This window comes from Sparus aurata, chromosome 21 (assembly GCF_900880675.1).
Source record: "Sparus aurata chromosome 21, fSpaAur1.1, whole genome shotgun sequence".
In the NCBI taxonomy this organism is placed as follows: domain Eukaryota; kingdom Metazoa; phylum Chordata; class Actinopteri; order Spariformes; family Sparidae; genus Sparus; species Sparus aurata.
In genome coordinates, this window is record NC_044207.1 from 19,477,142 (window position 1) to 19,499,906 (window position 22,765).

The 22,765-nt window shown below is 42.0% G+C and overlaps 1 protein-coding gene across 2 annotated transcripts; it reads right to left on the reverse strand.

Annotated features, from left to right (window-relative positions):
• Positions 1-380: 380 nt before the first annotated feature.
• On the reverse strand, positions 381-19,807 carry mmp16b (matrix metallopeptidase 16b (membrane-inserted)). 2 transcript variants are annotated; one of them, XM_030403390.1, is made up of 11 exons: positions 19,097-19,225; positions 16,357-16,505; positions 16,074-16,088; positions 15,603-15,719; positions 14,202-14,506; positions 10,645-10,806; positions 10,070-10,287; positions 9,833-9,971; positions 8,592-8,742; positions 5,247-5,362; positions 381-4,992 (listed from the first exon to the last, which is right to left on the reverse strand). In XM_030403390.1, exons 1-11 carry the CDS (start codon positions 19,223-19,225, stop codon positions 4,631-4,633), a joined length of 1,863 nt encoding a protein of 620 aa, XP_030259250.1. In that variant the 3' UTR covers positions 381-4,630. The 2 variants fall into 2 exon arrangements, with proteins under 2 accessions (XP_030259250.1, XP_030259252.1); XM_030403392.1 differs by lacking the exon at positions 16,074-16,088 and having other exon boundaries at positions 4,631-4,992; positions 19,097-19,807.
• Between the last annotated feature and the right edge of the window lie 2,958 nt (positions 19,808-22,765).

Below are 22,765 nucleotides of genomic sequence, written 5' to 3' on the forward strand. Positions count from 1 at the left end.
TTGGAAAAATCAGCTTATTTTGAATTTGATGCCAGCAACCCGTTTCAAACACCTTTGGGACGGCGGCAACAAAAGACCTGAGACCTGTTTGAAACATTTCTCATTTCAACAGGTCGATCGGTAACAGGTGATAGTATGATGATTGCGTCAAAAGGGGCATCATTGAAAGGCTCAGTCGTTCAACACATGATTGTATAAAGGATATTACTCCATGAGCTGTGAGTAAACATAGTTCAAATAATCCCTGCCTTCTTTAATGTTGCATCTCAACAAGCTTTTTCATCTTCACGCCGTCACTTCACTGGAGTGACTAACAAAAATCTTTTTTTACCAGTGCCTGACTTCAATGTTTGTGTGTGCGAGCAGGATACAAGGAGACACTCTTTATGCACATGTTTATTTACAACACACATTTTCTTTACCCACGGAATGGATGGAATAAAAACAAAATTCTCCCAAGTAGACAGTATACACTCTGTCTTTATGTACATATTACGCAATATGTTTTTACTTCTCGTACACGAAGTTGTCGAGCACATACTGCACGTATCTGTGCACAAGATCTCGATTGCAGTTATTGCAAATGCTCCTCGTCTCTTCCCGCACCCTTGCCTCCCCGGCGTATTGACTGCTGCCTAATCTGCCCCGTCTACTTCCCTTTAATGACTAATGCTTAGCAGCATGTTGCAAGGCAGACAATAAAAGCACTGAGAGAGATAAACAGGGACAGGTCAGAGCACGGAGACTTCCTGCTTCGCACCCCTCGTCTAAAATGTCGGGTCACTCATCAGGGGATTCAAGAGTCAAAAACAGCCAGTGTAATTATGTGACGTTTCCAAGTTTACCTCTCAAGGATGGAGAAACATTCACACCAGATGATTGGTTTGTTGCTGAGGCAGCAACAGAAGGAGGAGGATTACCTTGAAAACAAACACTGCATTTAAAACCCACTTTTTTGACAGCTTCTCGCCCCCCCAGTACAATGCAACGCACGAGCTGAGGCGCTGGGCACAGTTGGAATAAACACGGCAATAAATATGGAACCGACTCGCCTCGCTGACTGTCTTTAATTCAAGCTCGCTGGGCCCTCATCACGAAACACACAAACCGAGAAGACAGCACACACGACACTGAGCCAAAGGTTTTTGCTTTCCACCTCATATTACAGCAGATCGACACAGACTGATATGCAGTTCAGCATGTTTCCTTCTTCAAAACATCTTCTTTCATCATTCTGACAAATCGCCGGGAGATTGGAACAAGGAGGACGGACTGGAAGCTAGTAATTTCGCATGAGAGAGTTGACTTGTCAATGTGCACAACTGAACAGTACAAGAGCGTCCGAATGATCCAGCAGAATGAGACGTCTTAGCTAAACATGCATTGCCCTCGTGTAGGTTTTAAGTTATTACCCCTTGCCACCCACCTTGCTCCTCTTCAGATCATTCGTAGATTTGAGAAGTAGTACATTTTAAAATCTGTAATTCCCTCTGCGATATGTAAAAAAAAAAAGAAAAGGCATCGCCTCGATATAAACAGAAGATTATGAGCGATATCCTGTACAAGTTGATGTTGATGAGCATTTTTCAAGTAAGAGTAACAAAATCAAGGAACACAAATATTTATATGTATATATATAAAAAACAAAAAAAAAAACAGCATGAATGCTCACAGACAGGTCATCTGACAAACTCTGAGAAACGCCACACAACACAGCCACACTGTTACATGTATGGCAGCAGCCAAAGGCATTCGCGACGAGATATATTTCATTAGGGTCCAGGCTGTGTGTACGGCATCTATAATGCAACACTCCTGCTCAGTTTAGCTCCATCTCACCTCGGAGAGAATCGCCTTGTATTATGCTTTACATCTTTTAACTGTTTCTCGTAATTAGCTGATTAAACTGATTGAAACATATTATATGCTTATGATGTCATAGATATGTAACATCATACAGTAGATCACTGGTCACATTTTATATAAAGCCCATGTTAATAATTCACTATAAGGCACCGTGAACATACTTCTATCATTATGCAACTGTAGCGCCCCTTAGTTATATTTATAAGCACTGACTGTCAGGGTTTTAGTTTTTAGCTTTCTGTCTTATTTTGTAGTTATGACTTTATGCTTCCCTGTGTTCCAAGATCTGTTTCACAATTGTCCTATTCATTTTATATATATATATATAATGGACTGGTGATGTTAATTAAATAATATAAACTACTGAAGGGATCTGACTAAAATCAATTGTTCAGTTGTAATTCATTTTAATAAAATTTTTCCCGTCTGACTGTCTTCTTGTAAGGATATACTGTACGTCATCATATCATCATGTGTTTGTATCATCATCAATTTGTTCTTGCATGTATCAATTGTATCAAATAATTATATTATTAAATGTATAATGCATTATAATGGTGATATATATATAGATATACATATATATATATATATATAAAATGTATTTAGATGGATTATTCTGTACTACAACTATGATCTTTAAAATACACTATGATCCTTGTGAAAAACAGTTAGTGACCAGCAATTCTTATTGTATAATTATAAACTCATTATTGACATTTGAACTTATAAGTAATAAAAAAACATTTTACAGTGTGTTCTGATTATTGTGATGAAGCATTTTTATTTTGTTAACTGTTTCAATTGTTATTATGATTATTCATGAGTGCTAATAAATGTGATTACTCAGTGCTATAGCTGCATTATAACACATTAAAGGTACGTTCCTAATGTCTTATATTTGCATTATAGTAGTGGGCTTCATAGAAAATGTGAAATGTGAAAATAGTAGTCACCAGACTTAGTTTAGCTGGTTTTGGTTTTTCCGATATGCCTGTTAATTTGAAAAAATGTTAGAGTAGTTCTATAAACATGTATTAGTAATTTGTTAATATTGTGTAAGTATTTTTAGAATACTGGATAATCACGATTACAGTGCGTAAAACAACCTTGCTCCATTATTGGACACGCGGGTTCAACATTTTTTTTCTAAAATCCAGAATTGAGACTTAATTTCTATTATTGATTAGACATGTTTTTTTTTCTTCTTTCAAACAAAGGTGTCACTTTGAATTTACTTGAAAACTATTTGCATGAAGATGGAGCGATCTGGGCAAAAAGCACTGGTAACTGATACAAAGTCGAGGTGAATGTGGTAACTTGAGATGCAGTGATGACTTTTTTTTTTCTTTTACAAACACTGCAGTTGTCTCGTTTAAAAAAAAACAGACAAAAGAAATGCAGTTTGTTTTTTCCTCCTCTCTCTTTCCTCCCCTCCTTCTCTGCACTACGTGAGATAATATGTAAACTTACAAACCTGGTAGAAAAGTTCCCCCAAAAAAAACAAAAATATGGAGTAGTAAAGCTGCTTAAAAATGTATGGACTGACACTGTTTGGAGTATTAGTGTCCAAACTTGGCAGGAAAACAAAGGGAAGCGGGATGTTAGCTGTTCAATAACTGACACTACAGTACAGTACAGCACGTATATAGTGTGGGTAATTACTGTCTCGTTCATGCATACACAACTTACCTTCCCCTTCTCTCTCATACCCTCCGGTGAGGCAGTAAATGAAAGCTGATATCCTGCTTGCCATCAGGTATTTAGCACAACTTAGCACATTTCCGAGAGCAGTGAACCCTTTTATGGATCAAACTGTCCTTAATTACTGGTTTTGAAAATTGCATTATGGGCAGTAATTAATGCTTTCGCGCGTTGTTTGTATTCATAATGTGTCGCTCACCATCCAGCGTCCGCACCGGAGAAACAGAGAGAAAAAGAGAAGGGGAGTTTAAGCAATCTGTGATTAAGGCAGTCTCATAAATATTGCAGAGAGGTTTTTGGCCCCTGTTTTGGAGATAGACTGCCACCACAGTCTTGAAGTTTCCCAACTTCTACTAACGGCTGCTTCCTATCCCCACCGATTACAGAGCAGACGGGGTGGTTGCGAGTACCAATGGCTGAAAAACAAAAGATCGGAGCGTGATGCCACAATGTTTGTTCCGCGTGAGGAAAAAATATCCCATAAAAAAAAAACAACATCGAGCGGTAATCCTCTTTGGAAGAAAAGGTCATATTTGGTTTGTGTATCAGTCCTCCACACAATGAATAATCTTTTACAGGGACCCTAAATAAAGAAAAAAATAAAAATGAAAAATAAAAAAGCACAGCTCAGAGCGATTTAATTAAGAAATGAAAGTAAACTGAAGCCTATATCTAATTTGTCCACTGAAGTTAGTGCTAGGGGCTTTTTAAGCGGCGTGCAGAGACGAGGATAGACAAAGGTCCCACTTACAGTAGCTTAACTCTGTCTCACTTAATTGAGTTCATTCCAAGATACAGAAAAAAGTCGAAGCAGATACATACATATTAGTTGGACATAGGAGATGTGGCTCCCCGCACTGTCTTCAGTCGAGTTTCTGCTGATCATTACGCTTCCTTGCGGCTTGCGCGTTAAGAGAAGCAGTTTTCTTAAAATCTGCCAACATGGCAATCCTTACGTACTGTACCCTTTACAGTGCTCCCAATTACTGTACTCAGGGCTTCAAGTAATAACTAGACCTTTATCAGAGCTTCACACCCCTCTCTATACAGTAACAGTCCCTCAGACCCACTCCTGCATGGAGCGCTTGCAGTACAGTATGTGGCGCTGCGTGCTCTTCCTCCTGAACTGGAAAACGGTGTAGAGGAGGACCATCATGCACAGTGCCAGGACGCAGGGGATGGCGATGGCCACTGCTTTCTCAGTCCCCCCCGCGCTGTCCAGTTTGATGACAACGTCCACGTCGCCGTTGTCGTAGTGCCGTTCCTCCGCCACCGGGGGGCTCCAGTCCCAGTCGGGGTCTGCGGGTAGGCCGTCGCAGCCCATGAAGTCCCGCAGGATGGACCTCGGGTAGCCAGGCTCCACGCGAAGCAGCTGGTTGTTGAACTTCCAGTACTCCTTACCCTTGTAAAAGTAGGTAAAGCCTGCAGGGAGGGATTGTAGGACACAACAATTTAACTTCTATATATTAACTACACAAAGACTGCCTATTGTGCATTCCTGCAGCAGAGGATGACGTCAGTGTTTACAGTTAATTTCCTTAGTTAAGTTCATGTTCAAAAACCGCATCATTTGTCTCATAATCAAGACAAAAACATGTAAAGCCAAACTAGGTCTCTCTAAAACATCTAAAGACATTGCACTTTGTCTTTTATAAATGTCCATACAGCTGGCATACCGTTGGCTTTATCCACAAAGGCCCCCTGGGGAGAGTCAGGGATGCCCTTCCAGATGTTGATGGGTTTCGGATAGCCTGGATCCATGGTCCTCATGTCCTCATTGTACCGCCAGTATCTACAACACGACAGACAGAAACCCTCCAGTCAAGACAGATGTTTATGAACACAATCAGTCAGTGACACATACGCCTGTTTGACACCTGACCCTGTAGTACCATGTGCTGAGCAGGGGAGGCGTGTCCATAGAGGCAGAAGAGTCAAATAGTAATTGGTTGAAATAAAATCATCAAATCGTTTATAAAATCATTTTTTCAGCTACTTTTCACCTGGCCTCCGCAATCTTTTGAGCCACCAGCTGCCGATGGTGTTGATTTGGGTCAGTGCCAAGTAGGAGCGAATTACACATTCTTGTGGTAGAAAACAAAGACAAAGCAGAACGAAGTGATAAGGATTTAATGAATCCCCTCACCTGGACAGAGTCACCGAATCCATCAGCGCTAAAGCACAAGATTTACTTCTCAGTCCTTAAGAGTAAACAAAGGCTAACGACTTGCCTGTTCTGTTACGTCAACCATCATCATCATCGAAATCCTCATAAAGGACAAAGTCAAATAAGGTCAAGACGAGCAAATTTAAAATGATTTTGCACTCTTGAATCCAGATAAACAGTCCTATCGCATCAGAAAAACACTGACAAAAAAGGTAGAGAAGTCTCTTCAGACGCAAAAAGAGCACATTTATAACGTGTGCAGCGTGTGCCTCAAATAGGCTTTCACCCAAAATCTAAATAAAGTACCACATATTGTGGACCATTACATAAACAAGGACGTCGTAATGATATTTTAGGGACAGTACAGATGATATTAAACAACACTTACACATCATTTCGAGGACAGATTTACCGCCTTAGGTAGAGGAACAAGGTGGGAGCTTACTTTGTTCTTTCTACCCTGGCAGGGATTCTTATATTACTTTTATTACAACTTTTGCGATGAGGTAGAATAAAATATCACAGTTGTATCTTGGCACAGGGCTAGACTTCTGCGCTCTGTGTTTACAGTGGCAGTCTGCTGTCTTTAGCTTGCACACAGACCTAAAAAAAAAAACGTCTTCAGATCAGACTATTTTTAACGCTCAGCAACTGACTTACTTCACACGACCGGAGAAAGCAGTCGATCAGTCATCCGTACCGTGTTTGTCGGCCGGGCGAATTTGTTTTTTGGGGGGGTTTGTTGTGATTGATCTGCTTCTCATACACCAGCGCTCACACACATTAATCACGCTATCCAGTGCCATTCCTTTAAATTAGAACAAACACCATCTTGTCACAGAGAGAGCGAGAAAGAGAGAGAGAGAGAGAATCATGTGTGCGACGATGGACAGAGCGTCCTGTTTGTTATATGATATACAGCAGCAGGTTGAGGGATGACGGTATCATGACAAAGCATTTTGTCAGCTTTTACCACGAGGTTCACTGACCTCTTGTATCATAACAGCTGAACAAACATGTGAGTCACACTGGCACGCTCTCAAGACTTTAAGATGCTTTGCAAAGCGCGCAGATCAACAACAGATTCACTGATTTGGTTGTTGTGGAAAAACTCCCTTTGGCTCAACTCACATCCACCGACAGGTAAATAACTACACCCCTGAATCACTCAAATAATGTATGCATGCAGGTTGACAAACAAAAGACTTAAAGGTGTAATATGTAGGAATTGGCCACTTCTGAACAAAATAAGTGGCAGAAAATCAGCAGAGAAACCGCTCACTGCCGCTAACTGTGCTTTTTGCTAGCTATTTATGGCTGAAGCTACTAGCTGTCGTTAGCTCAGGCCGAGCTCAGACTTTTATTGACCAATAAAATGACCCGTTTCAGTACCAGAATTTGAGGCATTTGCTCCCATATCATCAAAAAAATAAAAGTCTTGACGAGCTGCACCAAATAATTTTTTCTCCTTTGAGTGAGCGAAGATCTAGAATGGTGGAAGTCTGATACGCACATACGGGCTGTACAGTGCACAAGCTATGCAAAAGATCTGGTAGATTTTACACGCAGGAAGTCAAACTTCTTCGACGTCATGCACCACCGACAGCTTTCATAGATGTGAATCAGGCTCCACCCCCGATGCTGCATCTAGATTTTTCATTATTAGATCCACGTGCTAGCTAGTAAGCATTAGCTTAGTTAGCCGTGCAGCTAGTGGCCGTGAGCTGCTTCAAGTCTCTCCAGAACTGCTGCCACAGAATTCAACACCAGCGTTCAAATGCAGCGTCTAGAGCGGTGAAATGTGGATTTATTTTGACCAAACCAGATTTGGCGATTGTTGGAACAGAATGGTTTTGGTGAGTTTTATTTTGTTTCCTTCCAGTTTGAATGAAGTGTGTATTGCGATGAGTGAACACAATCATCATAAAAAAATTTAAAAAAAAGAATTCAGAAGGTTTCGGTTAAATAAGGAAAATAAGCGCACGAATATTTCCTTTCTTGACATTTTGTGAGTGTATGTTGTTTATATATCAGACCAAAAAGCTGAACGTAGCAAACTTGCCAGTCGCCTACATATCTCACAACTGAAACGACAGTAGGCTGTACAATCAGCCTACTTCCACTTGGTATTACGAGACAGGACGAGCTGGATGGCTATCATGCTAAATTCAAAAGGCCTCTCTGCAGCACAGTAAATACATATCTAAATTGACATTTCTTCACATTCTGCTGATATTTTAGTTATTTTAGTGAATGTGTTCCAGAGATATTAAATGTTACACCTTCAAACTGCAGTTACGTAATCACCATTACAAATCCTCTGAAACTGGGTGATAAACAGATGAAAGCCAATGAGCGGCATTTGTCAGCTGTTAAATAGGCAATCAGTGTTTTCAAAGCAACATGTGACAGCTGACAGAGCTTCGAGGATGCCAGCTAATCTATGCCAAAAACTGAAGAGGCAATGATCAACAAACCTGCAAAATGATTAAATATCTCAGGGGGGGAAACGTCCCAAAAATCATTAATGTTCCGAACACGGACAAACCGCATTGATGAGGGGAACAGAGTGGAAGGAGTTGACAAATACTGTATTATCCACTCCTCAGAGAATATACATATAAATGTGAGGGGTGGAAGGAGCTGACAAATACTGCAGGATCCACTCCTCAGAGAATATACGTATAAATGTGATGCTTGTTAATACCCTTTGATAACACACAGTCAATTTACTGACATGAGCAGAAGACTTTTATAGAGATTTCAACCATCGATGGTCCTCACAGTACTGAGAGATTTCAGTTCTCTCCGGCTGCTTAACTTCATAACAGTATGAAAACAGTTCCACACAGACCTGTCTCCTTTGAAGAAGTAGGTTTTGGCGACATCTTCCCACCAGACAGCTGTCTCGATGCTCTGAGTGGGCATGCCGCTTCCGAACAGCGAGATGTCCTGAGGGTACGAAGGCTGGAGAGTTGTGTCCTTGAAGACCCAGAAACGGTTTCCTAAAATACACACACAAAGTTAGCAGACACTGGGACAAAGACATTATCATAAAGATGACCTCAAAAATCACGCTACACAAACCACCGCCGGCTCTCGGCTCATTCAAGCCTTCCGCGGTTTTTTTTCCCAGTGAGTCTATTTATTTCTCTTAACGTGATTTCAAAGGTCAGATGAATAACCTCATTTACAAAATATGTGCACAGCAGAAAATCTATGCAGTGTTATCTGCGATACAATAAACAGCAAGATGATGTTTGAAGGCAGCTCCGCCGAGACTCATTGTTTTCAGTGTTATTGAAGCTATTGTTGCATTTAATTCAGTTTGATCATAAGTGCCTGAGGCAGAGTGAGGAGGGCTGCTGTGGTGGTGTGCTAGCAGTAAGTAGCTAGACGCTCACATACACACACATGCAGCTAAGTCCCCCTGAGAGAATAAATAAAGCATGAGGCACTCTGATCCCACTGGGTGACAGATGTCATGTTAATCTGCCTGATGGAGAGACGGCTGTACTGGACCTGCACCCGTTCTGTTCCCGCACAGAGCGCAAATCAACCTCAAAGTCATCCGATCAGCTGATAACAATGAAAGACTACTGCACGCTCAGACAGCTCACACATACACATGAACTGGTGACGGCTGTACACAATGAAATATTACTTTAAATTGGTAAATAGAAGATTATTGCATTTTCAAAAGCGTTCACTTTCACATAGGCTTTTTTGTTTTTTCTGCCATTTATTAATCTATTGTGGTTTAGTGGAACAATATAATTTATGGTTTATAGTGTAACTAAGTTAATAGGTTAAAGGTAGATTTTGTGATCTAGTCTTAGTTTTTCAGAGGCATATTGTCATTGTTGTGGATGTGGGAAGAGTAATTTAATTTAAAGGAATTAAAGCTGCACTGTAACACTTTTGTGTAAACAAACAAAAGAGATGTTTATATGTGCATGGGCAACCTAATGCTCCTGCACATTACTAACAAAATTGAGACTGACTCATAAAAAATGTTGCTCTACCAGTGGTCCAAAACGCCAAAGGTTGCCTTTAAGAAATTAGAGAACTGAAAAATAATCTCTCTTTCGTTACCTTTGAAAAACACGAACTTCCCCTCGCTATTTTCATACACGGCATCAATTTTGGCAGGCAAGCCTTTCCAGAAGTAGTTGATCTGCATGGGGTAGCCAGGGACTACAGAGTTGTCCCGTACCCTCCAAAACCACTGGTCCTACAAAAATGAATAGGGTGATAAAGTATCATCACTGTAATTTTCCAAACTGCATTAAAACAGCAACCATGTGCCCTAAGGCTTATGATCTACTCTACCTTGAACACAAAAAGCTCCTGTCGGAGGATGGCCAGTGTGTTGAAGCCTCCATCACAGATGTTGGGCTTGGAGTTGGGATTGGAGGGCTTGGCCCCCTGTGGAGGGCGATGGGGTCTGGCGTGGCGGTCGTGCTTACGGGGGTCTGAGGGAGGGTGAAAGCGAGGGGGAGGGACCGTCGGTGGGGGCCGGGTGGGCTGCGGTGCTCTATCTGGTGGACCTGAAAAGACAAAAAAATATGACAAACTCCATCCATACTGTCTCCTTTTTGTTAGTACAGTTTTTTTGTTTGTGGCTTTTAAAAAATGCTTAAAAAAAGCTGACAAACACTGTTTATTGGCGTTAAACCAAAAATAACTGAATGCTGCAGCAGCATTTGTTAGAGTGCCTAAGTTGTTTCAAAGCTTCAGTATTTCTCACATTTTATATTATAAAGCGTTGAAACAGTGTAATACATACATAACAGTGCTCTGAAGGGCTCTGTCTTCTTAACTGATAGGATTTACAGTTTGTCTTTGTTCAACTACTGCAATCAACTCTGTTATACACTCAAGACTGAGTATGAAGTGTTTTTTACCATAGATTTTCTGGATGCCCTGTAGGTCGTCGTGAGGTAGTTTGAAGTTCTCTGTGTCCATGTACTGGTAAAAAGGAGCCATGATAGCAGTGGGGTCGTTAGAGTGTTCCAGACCGAGGGCGTGGCCCAGCTCGTGCACCGCAACCAGGAACAGGTCGTTACCTTGAGAGGGGATGGGGGAAATAGTACAAAGTACTTAAAGTAGAGGAATGAATGTGACTGTATGTGTGCCATGATGCTACATAAGAAGACAACAACAACCCATGCACAGACACACTGATTAAACACCAAGAAAGATTGATAATATAGACCTGATACAATAATATGGCTACCTACATACATTTTCCCACAAGCAGCTAGTGTTCTGCACAGTAAGTTGCCAGTGAAGCTAAACTTATGGCTAAAACTTCACAGAGAGATTAAATCATGTGGGATTATATGTAAGCAACCTTCTGTTAGATGTTGTCTATCAAGCAGAGGTCACCAAATATATGCTTAATCTAGGGTCGTACATATGAGAATTTGCATCTTTTCTCCGTTTTATGCAATTTCGAATGGACCACCTTCTGGTTGTTGAGCAAATTTTAAGACATTGCGCTGTCCTAGCTTGTGTTGTAATACTTTTTTTGACATTTTATAGACAAATCATTAATCACATAATTGGCAAATAACCGTTTAGATACTCAGGAAAGAAAATAATCATCACTTGCAGCCCTGTGGTCCCGATGCATCTTCCACTGAGCTAATGTGGTTCAGTGTAGTGCAAGTGAAGATCACTGGAGGTAAATTGCAAAGCATGAGCACTTTTATTCTTCTACTCCGTAAGAGAAGATAAGCCACATGTGAGCCGCGGCTCATAGAGAGCAGAGAAACACGGGCTCACGTTGCTACCCAGGGCAGCAGAGAACAGTGAAAACACACATTCATATAATGCACCTGAGCACATACAAATGTCGACGTAGCACAAGTACACACTGTGGGTCGAGATCATATCACGTTCAGGCACGCAGATAAATGTAAAAATGAAAAATGTCATGGTCAGTGTCTATGGTCAGCACTCAGCTCACGGTGTCAACCTGATTTAGAAAGAAGTACACCATTTATGTACAGCTTGCGACTGAAGCTGTCCCCAGGAGATTGTCGCCCTTTAAAACATGATATCCACTCCTGCCAACAGCTCTGCACAGAACAACCACTGACCCTCAGCCAGCAACTAAAAGGTTACAACCCCCATCCCCCATTTATCTGACACAACCAGCCTCTTCCACCGGACCAAAAATGTCTCACAAGGACTCCCAGGAGACAGGCCAGAGCTACCATTAGCGCACATGTCAACATGCAACATTTACAATTACACTGCTGTGAAAGCCCATTAAAGGTTGCACAGCTTTCCAGACACACAAGCTAAGACAGGAGTTTTTCAGAATCAGCCCCAGCACTACTCGTAGATAACCATGGGACACAGCGCAAGGGTGAACATGAATTTGACTCGGGAATCTGAGACAATTATGGAGTATGAGAACAAAAGAGAAAGAGGGAGGGGAGCTGATGGGTGGCCAGCAGTTTCCAAGAGCAAACACGCGTGAGCTATTGCCCTCCTCTTCCACTAATGGGAGGATAAAAGTGTATGGCAAATAGGGGTATTAGCAAAGTAGCCTAGTAGAGCGCTGACAAGCCTGGCGCCATGCAGGTAGGGTAATTAGATTGTGTGTGGATACATGGCTAAGAAGGGCATTTTATCTCCCTCTCTTGGCTGCTGCGCCTTGCCACTATGTCCACCTTGACGGAGTGGCCACCATTACATGTCACTTGCGTTGTTGTTATTTGTTTGCACATAACCCATAAAAACATAAAAATGTATCTTAACCTCTAATAATAATTTGCCATTTCAACATAAGAACCCTAACCCTAACCCAAAACACAAAATCACCCGACCTTATGAAACCTAATATACATTCTACCTATAACAGCAAAACAGTCACATGAGATAAAACATTATCACACAACACATCTCAAAATAACCTAATCACATCACATCTCATCACCCATAAAAACCTGACCTGACTTAACTTAATAAATATTATCCATAATGCAACATACCATAATATCAAAATGAAACAGCATGACATAACACAAACCACCATAACCTGATATGTGTTGTTCCTATTAGATCATTACTTAACCTAATACACCCACAATAACATGACACAGCTCAACATGACATAACATGTCATAATATGCTGCAACGATATAAGCCATGCTTAACTTAATACACCCATAACTTAGTAAATAATATAACATAATATGATATAACAATGTAAGCCATACTAGCTAATTGTACTTCCCCTACTATACCCCTCATAGCATAACATAAGAACATATACAGTTGGATAAAACAATATCACATGACATAACTCATAACTTAACTCAACCTAATATACCCATAATAACAAAATACAAGACAATACTATGCAGCAAAGAACAAAACACTGACACAACATGATATAAAATCACATAGTATGATGTCACAAAATAACGTATACATACTCTGATATCTATTATAACATAACATAGAGTAACAACATAACTGAACCTTATATACCAATAATAACAAAACATAACACAACCTGACATGTCAAAACTAATGATGAGCTAACATAACTTAATATAGCATGAAATAACACGTGATGACGTGACATAACTCATAAAAAATAACCTACGATACCCGTAATAACATAAGACAATACTACGCATCACAGAACAACATAACAAAACAAAACAAAACAGAACAAAACACAAGAGAACATAACATAACATAACATAATATGATATAATCCGTAATACACTACTATACTATAACATAACATAATATACCCATAAAATCATAACATTATATAACATGACAACGTAACTACAGAATGGGCCATCACATATATTGCTGCTGCTTGTCTGTTTCCTGTTTTACCTCTCTTGAAGCATTCCACTGAGCTACATCAAACTCACTGAAAACAGAATAGCCATAATCATGTGCCAGCAACGAATGTCTCAAAATAGCAGAGTTTTCTATCCTATCATCTGAAGAGCTTATTATGCAGGAAAAAAAAAAAAACATCCCAATCCTGACAGAAGGGGTGATGCGTCTTTACAGAGCACAGGCCGATCAAAGACATCACTGCATTCTTTGTTTTTGTTTAAGCATTCCTCATAGCCTGCCCTCTGATAACATCTCTGTCATATTGCCCTCCTGCCTAGCCATCTGTATTTCCACTTATTTGCTTTCCATCAGTCCTTATCTGTCTCTCCTGATAACTGCTCTGTTTTCTGTTTCTCGCCGATTTCCTTGCTCGTCCCACACACCTTACTTGTTTACTTACCCACCAGCATTCTGCATTTAACAACCTTTATTTTGTTTCTTCCCTAATCTTCCTATAATAATTTCCATTCCACTCTGCTGCTGTAACCTCCTTCAGCTTTTGCTTCCCTCAACCCTTTGCTGGCGCTCTTGTCTCACCGATTATGACCACCACCACTTTATACCCACTCTGTCTTTTACTTACCATCATGGTTGGGGTTCCCAAGGGTCCAGGGCTCGTCCGAGTCGAAATGAGTGTCCCCTCCTATGCCAGGGCCCGGGAAATAGGCGTGGGCGAGGAATCCTCCCTCCCCGTCAAAGGGTGAGCTGTCGCCGTGAAAACCCGAAGCGAAGATGATGGTGATGTCGACGTCACGCCTGCCAGTTTCCAGGGCACTGTATGGAACGGCCTCAAAGCGGAGAGGAGTCACACCCTGCCAGACATCAAACGCCCGCCGGATAGCATCATGAGTCTCCCTGGCGCCCACCTTTGGCGTGACATTTTTAATGCTGTGGAGAGGAGGCGAAAAAGGCAGACTGATTAAAAAGGCTGCTGAGAGATAAAGGCTACAAGGCTGAGAAAAGGCTCTGCAGGTCGTCGTGTACATTCTGTGGTCATGGTAAATGGTGCAGCATACGTCATTTGAAACTGCGTGGACTAAAAAAGAAAACTGCGTAGATATGTGGAAATTAAAATACATACTGCATCAACCCGGTGCCTCGTTATTCCATTAATTTCGAGTGAACATTTTTTACTTTTCAAAATGAGGATACACTAAAAAGAAAAGTTGCACTTGACACAACTATTTCAAGCCCAGCAGCTTTTGCTGAACTTTTAACACAGCAGTCGTTATCAGTCCCTGGCAGGCAGAGAGGAATGGGAAATCTTCTCCCTCTCTCTCTCTCTCTCCACTCATTTTCATGAATAAAGTGCAGTCGGCAGCAGCACTGGCTCAGCACTGATTGACATTCCATTAGAAGAGGTGGCTCATCAATTCAAATTCGTGGAGGAAGGGAGGATTTGAATAAATTGACAGTGTTATCGTCTATTACTGCTGTAACCTGTCAATTTGCAGTTGCGCCAGAGACCCGTTTATCAGTCCTCCTCAGAACCTATTAAAAGCCGGGGCTTAATCAGGCGAGATAAGATGGGAGTTTGAATATTTCGGCTGAGATTACTGACAATTTACACTGAGAGATTTTCCAAACATGTCTATATGAGGAAGCGTTCAATCTCTATGCTGCTCGGTTAATATTGTTTGTTCTGTTTTATGAAAAGGGGGAAAAAAAAAAATCCAGTTTTTCATTTCACCAGCGAGCTATTTATACACTGGAAAGTAAACATACTCACAGCACACATGGGCAAATGTATGTGTTGATATGAGATGTGAGATGTTGACTATATTTTTGAGTATGTGCTCCCACATACGTGACGTATTTGCGCAGTCTCTATGACAACACACGAGCATGTGATTCCAGGTGGTTAGGGAGGAGAAGACGAGAGACGGAGGAGAGCTGCGAAAATTAACACTGGCACATCTGAACCCTAGAATAAGCGCTGCTGAAGTCAATGGTGGCCATGACAACTGCCTCCACTATATCTCACCTGTAGGTGATGTGTGGACGCTGCCACTTCTGTCCCGTCAGAGCGTATCTCCGCTTCCGTGACCTCGAAGCACTTTTGATCTTGTCCGGAACGCCACAGCGAGGCTTTTGCATCCAACTAAGAGAAGAGAAGAGAAGAAAAGAAAAAGAAAGGAAAAGAGGAAAAAGGTGACTCCGGGTTTCTAAACAGAAATTGGGGGAGGTAAACAACATCACGAGACGACATGAAGCTCGAAGTGAACTCAGTAGTTCTCTTCCTGACGGGTGCCAAATAATCACAGGAGCAAAATAACAAAGGTGCAAAATTCGACTAAACTACTCCAAACTACAGCCATTTATACAAGTGTCAGATCAAAATCTCAGTGAGTGGCTGAGAGGAAATCAAGACTTTCATCGTTACTCATTCATACCACATCAGATTGTCACAAGTACAGAACAAACATGATACGTAAAACAAAACATTTAGTCTCACCTCAGCGTGATATCACTGCACCATCATGCAAAATGAGAAGAAGGAGAAGTGTTAAAACCTTCACCTGAGGGTTGTTTCAGGCGAGGTGAAGCGAGGGGAGGGGGGGTGAAATGAACACGTCTATTTCTGTCCTTCACTAATTCATTGAAATATTGAAAGCAGTTCCCTCTGCATTTTAAATGAATGAGCGGAGAATTTGCATTAATGTCACATCACAGCGATCTCGGTGAAAGTGCATGTGCACCTCGGTGAGAGAACGTCGACGGCATGTGTGCATACTCACTCCTTGGTTTTCTCATCCAGTGTCCCTGTGACATTGAGACCATAGACGTGCTGCATGGCAGCGATGGCTGAGTGCATGGTACGGGCCGAGCGCAGGACAGACATTCCCGGTTCTGTGCGGGGAAGGTATCCATACCTCTGTAGCCATCCCTGTGAATGGAAGAGGGAGAAAAGACTCGGGCCTTCATGTTGTGGATATTTTAAGACTTGTTTTACACTCTGTACTTTTGTTAGAAAACTCAGAGATGAGACGAAACATGGGGATGGAGAAGGAGATTGAAAGGATCCAGGATGTTGTGTGTACACATTTTACAAGTTTGTTCCCGTTATAAATGAGTGTCACCTACTACAATGAACGTGTATTAAGCGAGCAAGAAATACATCGAAAGAGAATCCATTCTCTTGTGCTTCTTAGTGGCTGCAGCTTTGAATTGGCCACCTTGAATGAATCCTAACAAATAGGGGCAGCATATCACCAGAGGAACTGCTAACTGCTGCTAACTGTATTTTTTCAATCCATGACTGTGGCAACTGTTGCCGCGTTAGCTCAGTTAGTCGTGCAGATAGCCGGACTACCAGGGCGGTGTTTTGGTGTTTATGCTGCTGGAACAGGAGCAGTGGAGCGCTTTGAGAAAGAGGCTAGCTAGTTAGCATGCTAATTTCATTAGTCAAGACATCTTTGACATAACAGCAATTTTGTTTATGCTTTCATATAGAAAACAATGAATTTTAGTAGAAAATTTCTTCTTTTAAGAGAAAACAGAACTTAAATTATCGATAGAATTTGAAGAAAAAGCAATTTTGACATTATGCTGTTTATGTTTTGTGTTGAAACGATATCTCTTGAAGTAAAGCTAATGGGCTGGCCCCAGTTTGTCCTCGTCCAAAAATCCTTCTAGCAGCATATTAAGCTGGTCCCCAAGCTCTCAGTCAAGACTACTAGCTGCTGGCTAACTGAGCTATGTAGCTAACGGCTCCTACGTACTATTAGGTTACTCAGATGATGCTATTTGTTTCGATCATGAATTTGACAGGTGGCCAGTTCTTCACATAGTGCACCTTTAATGCCGGGAGGCCGTCTAGTGCAAACACACACATTCCTCCACCGCAGTGGTTGGGGGTAACTTGCTCAAGGGCACCACAACTGCAGCTGTTTAATGGGAAGTGTTGTTTGTTCAGTTACCTCACCCAGTTCTTACCAGTAAGTGGCTGATCCCATCATAAAAATCAATACGAGTATAGCTGTGCGTCATTCATTCTGCATCTTACAAAAGGCTGCAAGGTGACTAACCATGGCTACAATGCTTTTTCTATTACTGCAAGAAAAAAACAAACTGTGCTGAGGAAGAGCTGCCGTGTTAACATTTAAACCCAGCAGAACAGTGTGAATGAAATGTTCAGGAGCTTTAATGAGGTGGAGTTTGAATGCAAGCAGGCGGTTTTGGCTTAAATCTGCCTGTGTGCATTTGCTCGCGGGCTCTCTGGACGTCAGTGCAACTGTTTGCATTTGAATCCCTTCCAGTGACCTTAGTCAGTGTTTGTGTCTTGTGGCTGCCGGTCAGTGTACATGTGCAGGACTGTGGCCCTGCCTCCTCTTGCCCTACAAAGCGAGAGTGCCGCTTGATACAGAGGGGAGCGAGGTGAGGCCGAGCATCATCCAGGGGTCACTGCCACACTCAAATCCCGTTGCAGAGGTCCACGGGGTCGCCGACGCCATCCACAGCTGTCCACGCGCCACCCAGCTGCCACCACATCACCACATACACAGCCTACAGAGACATGTTCAGCTAGCTAATCTGACTAGCTGTCTCCTCTCTCTGTCCATCCCTCCCCCTTCTTCCTCTATCCCTCTTTCTGCTGAGCTAAACGCCTTGTTTATCCCGTTTCTCTCTCTCTCTCTCTCTCTCCCTCCTGTCTCCTGTGGGTGTGTTTTCCTGTGTGTGTTGTGTTTTGTTGAAAAGGCACAGATCATCGGAGAGATATCGGGCAGATTTCAGCGAGCCATAAAATTGAATAATGATGTATGAGTGCCTCTCTCTTTCTGTGTGTGTGTGTGTGTCTGACTGTCAGCCTCAGCATTTTATTTCTTCAGAGAGGTGGGAGGGGAGCCTGGCGTGAGGATGAAAGTGACATCAATTAATTGGGTACAAAAAAAAATAAAAATCATTTTTTTATGCAACTTGCGCCCATAAACGTCTCATCTCCTCCAAACACTGTGATGCTTGCCAAAGCAAGTCTGCATGCACGGCACGCTGGGCTGTCACAAAAACTATATCCAGCGATGGAAAGAAAACATAAAAAACGCGATGCTGGAGGGCATCTCTGTTAAAATAGACCCCCTCTATGTGACTGCAATCATATCTGGGCTGCACATATGGCATCAGTGGGGCTGTGTCGGCTCAGCGCACGGACCGCAGTGTAATAAAATGAGCATCCTCTGTTTCATTGCACTCCACAAATGAGGAATGCTCGATATTTTTTCCCCCCCGTTAAAGTGCGCGAACTGCCCCTGATAGGCTTCCAATGTATCCATGTTATGCGTTATGGTAATTGTGCCCACGGATAGCGTGGGGAGCCTCTCTCTCTCTACCTCTCTCTCTCCCTCTCTCTATAAATATATATGTTTGTTTTTTCACGCCAGGGGAAGATGATGTGGAGGAGAGACACACGGTCATTTGTGATAAGCAAAAAGGGGATGGGGGGGGGGGGGGGGGGGGGGAAGGGAAGGCCATTCATCTTACCTCAACGTTGAAGTGATGATACTTCTCTCCGGACACAGCGCACGAAACCCAAAGCAAAAGGTGCAAGCAGAATACTGCCGCGTAAAAGCAATCCGATGGTTTTCTTTTACTGAAGGATACTAAGGTCATAATGACCTGTTTTTCCCGAGTGTTTATTAGAAGAAGCCGCCCGTCTGCTGTGGCTCTCGTGTCAAATGGAAATCATCGGGCGAGCTGTCAAGGCAGGACTCGGGGATGAAGACGAGAGGAGGAAAAAAAAAGGGGCCACGCGTGTCGTTGTAAAATCCCGATGGTGGCGTTAAAAAAATAAAAAATAAAAATTGCTCCGATGTCAAGCAGAGATAACGCGGCACGTTACACCCGCTGGCCTCGCCATTCTTATTTACATCAGGGGGGCTACATCCATCCAGCAGCATCAGTGGCCATGTACAGTACCCAGTCTGCGCAAGATACGCTCCCTCCCGACTCGACGCCTGCGCTTTGATTTCTCACACAGCGCAGCGCCGCTTGGCAGCATCATGAGAGCTGCCCCTACAGAGTGCACGGCAATAAAACACCATCCCTCTGAACTGCCTTGTGCCTTTGGCTTTCGCGTCGCAAAGGCCACTTAAGTGTGTGATTTGAAGAGCACATGCATGGTTTGATGTTAAATTCCTCAGAGTAAACAGAGGCCTTGGTCCACATGAAGGGCGCAGCCTGCGTCCCCTCTGCCCATGCCTGCATAATCCCAAACACAATGATATTCATGTGCACCCTGTTATAAACAAAATGTAGCCTGCACCTTACTAATAAAGGGGAAATGAATAAATCACCTCATTTTCATCATCATCATCAACCTGCATATGCACATTACACATCAGGGCAGATGCTGCTCTGTAGCCCACTTCTCCCCCCCGACGTATCTTTAAATAACATGTGCATTCACCGCCCCATGTGATGATCTCAAACCTGACATCTTTCCCCAAGACATTTATAGCACCCACAGCCCTCAATTGCCGAGAAAGGCTCCGACAACAACAAGCGCACACGCCACAAGATGGCGGCGTTTCATCGAGCAACGTGTCCGCCAGCTGTTTTCCCTCCAAGCCCCTCCGAGGACACACCGGAACCTGAATCCACCCCGCATGAACTAATGAGGCGGAAACATTGATCTGACATTGATTTAATGTGACAGGCAGAGAAGGGCATATGGAGAGGAGTGAAGAGGAGGAAGACTGGATTTCTGACACATTTAGGATTAGTTGTGTTTTCCTATTTTTATGTTTACAGTGAGGAGATTGGGTGATTAATTTTGAGAGGGTAAAATGAAGCGCTAATGCCAAAAGAACCAGGAATTAATAACATAAAAAAAAGATAAATAACACACTGACATTTTTCTTCCGTCCTTTACTGTTGAAAAACGACTTATATTTTTACAGTGAGGGGCGATCAGGCCGTAAAATGATAAAGATATTTCATACTGTATGACAGAGTTTAAAACCTCATCAACAGCACTTTATAAACGCTCAGTCTGGGCGACAGCATTAAATGTAGCAACAGTTTTGACCAAATACCTCGATATATATATTACTACTCTGTAGAGCGCATACCTCTGCCAAGACCCAACAGTCCCCTTTAATTCAATCAAGCCTGGTCCACTATCAAACTGGACAGGCCTACATCACTCTAACTTTTGAATGATTCAAGTTCACCAGATCTAGGATTATCATCAAAATGTACCAAGGGTCTTGCAATATCGCGATATTCGCAATAACAATCGTAAAACCGAAATATCAATATCACGTTATGAAAAAACACATACGTTAATAACGTCTGAATAATCCAGCAAAGATGTTCGGCCTTTGCATCTTTTCATCGTGAGTTCATCTGGTTGCCTTTTCACTTGTAATTGAGTAGCTGTTCTTTACACTTGATGAATGAAAATGCAAGGGAAAAAATCCTGGATTTGTCCCTTTAGCCAGATCTGCACCAAAAGTTTAATTGGGGCTATTCTCCATCCTCCATCCAAGTTTTGTGGAAGTCAGTTCAGTAGTTTTCGAAGCAATCAACCAACAAACATGCACGTTTGTGAAAAGATAACTAAGAGAATATAATCGCTGAAGTGGGTATAGCCAAGTATTAGAACAACAGTCTGGAAAGTTTATAAAGTGACATCACTTTTTCTGTCATGCAGCCTTTAAAGAAAAGACAACATTTTTATCATATTAGGATTTAACAATATCGAAAATGTGAGATGGCATATTGTCTTATATCACAATGACGATGCTAAAAATATATTGCCCAGCCTTAAAGTGAGGAGGCATCAGGGAAAAACAAGTGTCCTGGTTAATGTTTAATATTTTTCTGTTAATGAACATAAGTATTCATATAAGAGAGCTTCTTCTGGGATCAGTGGTTTCTGACTCCTACCTGCAGAGACATTTCAGCTGATTACATCCATGATCTCATTCTATCAATCACTCGTACATGAGAGAGCTGGAACGAGTATCATCTGCCAGGCTGACACATTTTGTGGCTTGGCAGTTTTTTCGTGACCCCAGTCCAATGTTAAAAAAGAAAAGAAAAAATCTGCAGTCAGTTTGTTAACGGTCAATCCTCTGATCCCTTTTATTCCCACTTGTGAGTGACTCAGATGTTCCTGTAGTTGGGGCCACTTTCCCACCGCTGATTTGAATGGATGTGATGGAATGAGCCACACGTTACCAAAGGAGATTCGTGGCACCATGAATGCCTGGCAATGCAGAGCTTCGCCCCAACTGTGCCACCAAACCACTTCAGTGAACTCAAAGGCAGAGATCGGTGATGTCACACTAATGAGATTAAGCTCTCCTGACCCTGATGGTGGATTATTATTCTGATCAAAACACATTTTTGAGTCTGTTGCCTTCATTTTCTCCCGATGACTCAGGACCAAAGAGCTCGCAGCACCTACAGCACAGTGCACCCGAAGCAGAAACCATGAAGGCCCCTTTGAAGAAACTCAAAAATATGAAGAATATATCTCTAATTGTTATTGTTATAGGAATAAACAGGTATAATGACCTTCACATCTTTTGTCTTAGAGTTTTTATTTTTCGGCCTTAATGAACCAATACCATAAATCCTTAAAACATGTGGACAGCCTGATGTACTCAGACCTGCAGAATCAGTATCTTCTCTGAAAGGAAAAGTTCACCCACAAAACATTTTTGGAGCTTCTGAAGCATTCTCCTGAACCACTGATGCAGTTGAAGACTTGTATTAAAATGTAAAAAAAAAAAAGAAAAAGACATACAATGGCTCCGTAGAGCTGGAAAACACTTTTAGCTTAGCAGCTATAATGAAGATTATAGCTGCTAAGGGCTTAAATAACATGTGTTTTAAAATCAGTTTGGGACATGGGGGCTTCCAGAGTCTTGGATTATGCTGGACAAGCTGTATGGAGCCAATTTATGTTTTTGAAGGTTGTTTTAGTACCAATCGTCTTCTGCTGTTTTGCCGTGAAGCTCCAGACATTTTTTGTGGACCAAGACACTTCACCGGACTTTCCATCTGCATTGGGGTGAGTAGAAAACGACCAAATTTTCATTTTTTGGGTGAATTTGTCATTTTGGTCGCTCCTTTGCCAAAAGCTTTTTGATAATTCGTGACTAACATGCAAACATTAGTGCATCAATATGTACGTGTGTA

Excerpts from the sequence above, each read along its gene's own strand:
- mmp16b (XM_030403390.1), bottom strand. The coding sequence starts at position 19,225 with ATGACCTTAGTATCCTTCAGTAAAAGAAAACCATCGGATTGCTTTTAC. Across the intron at positions 10,807-14,201 it reads TGGGAACCCCAACCATGATG|GTAACGACCTGTTCCTGGTT; the intron begins GTAAGTAAAAGA and ends TCCCCTCTCAAG. Across the intron at positions 4,993-5,246 it reads CTTTGTGGATAAAGCCAACG|GCTTTACCTACTTTTACAAG; the intron begins GTATGCCAGCTG and ends CCCTCCCTGCAG.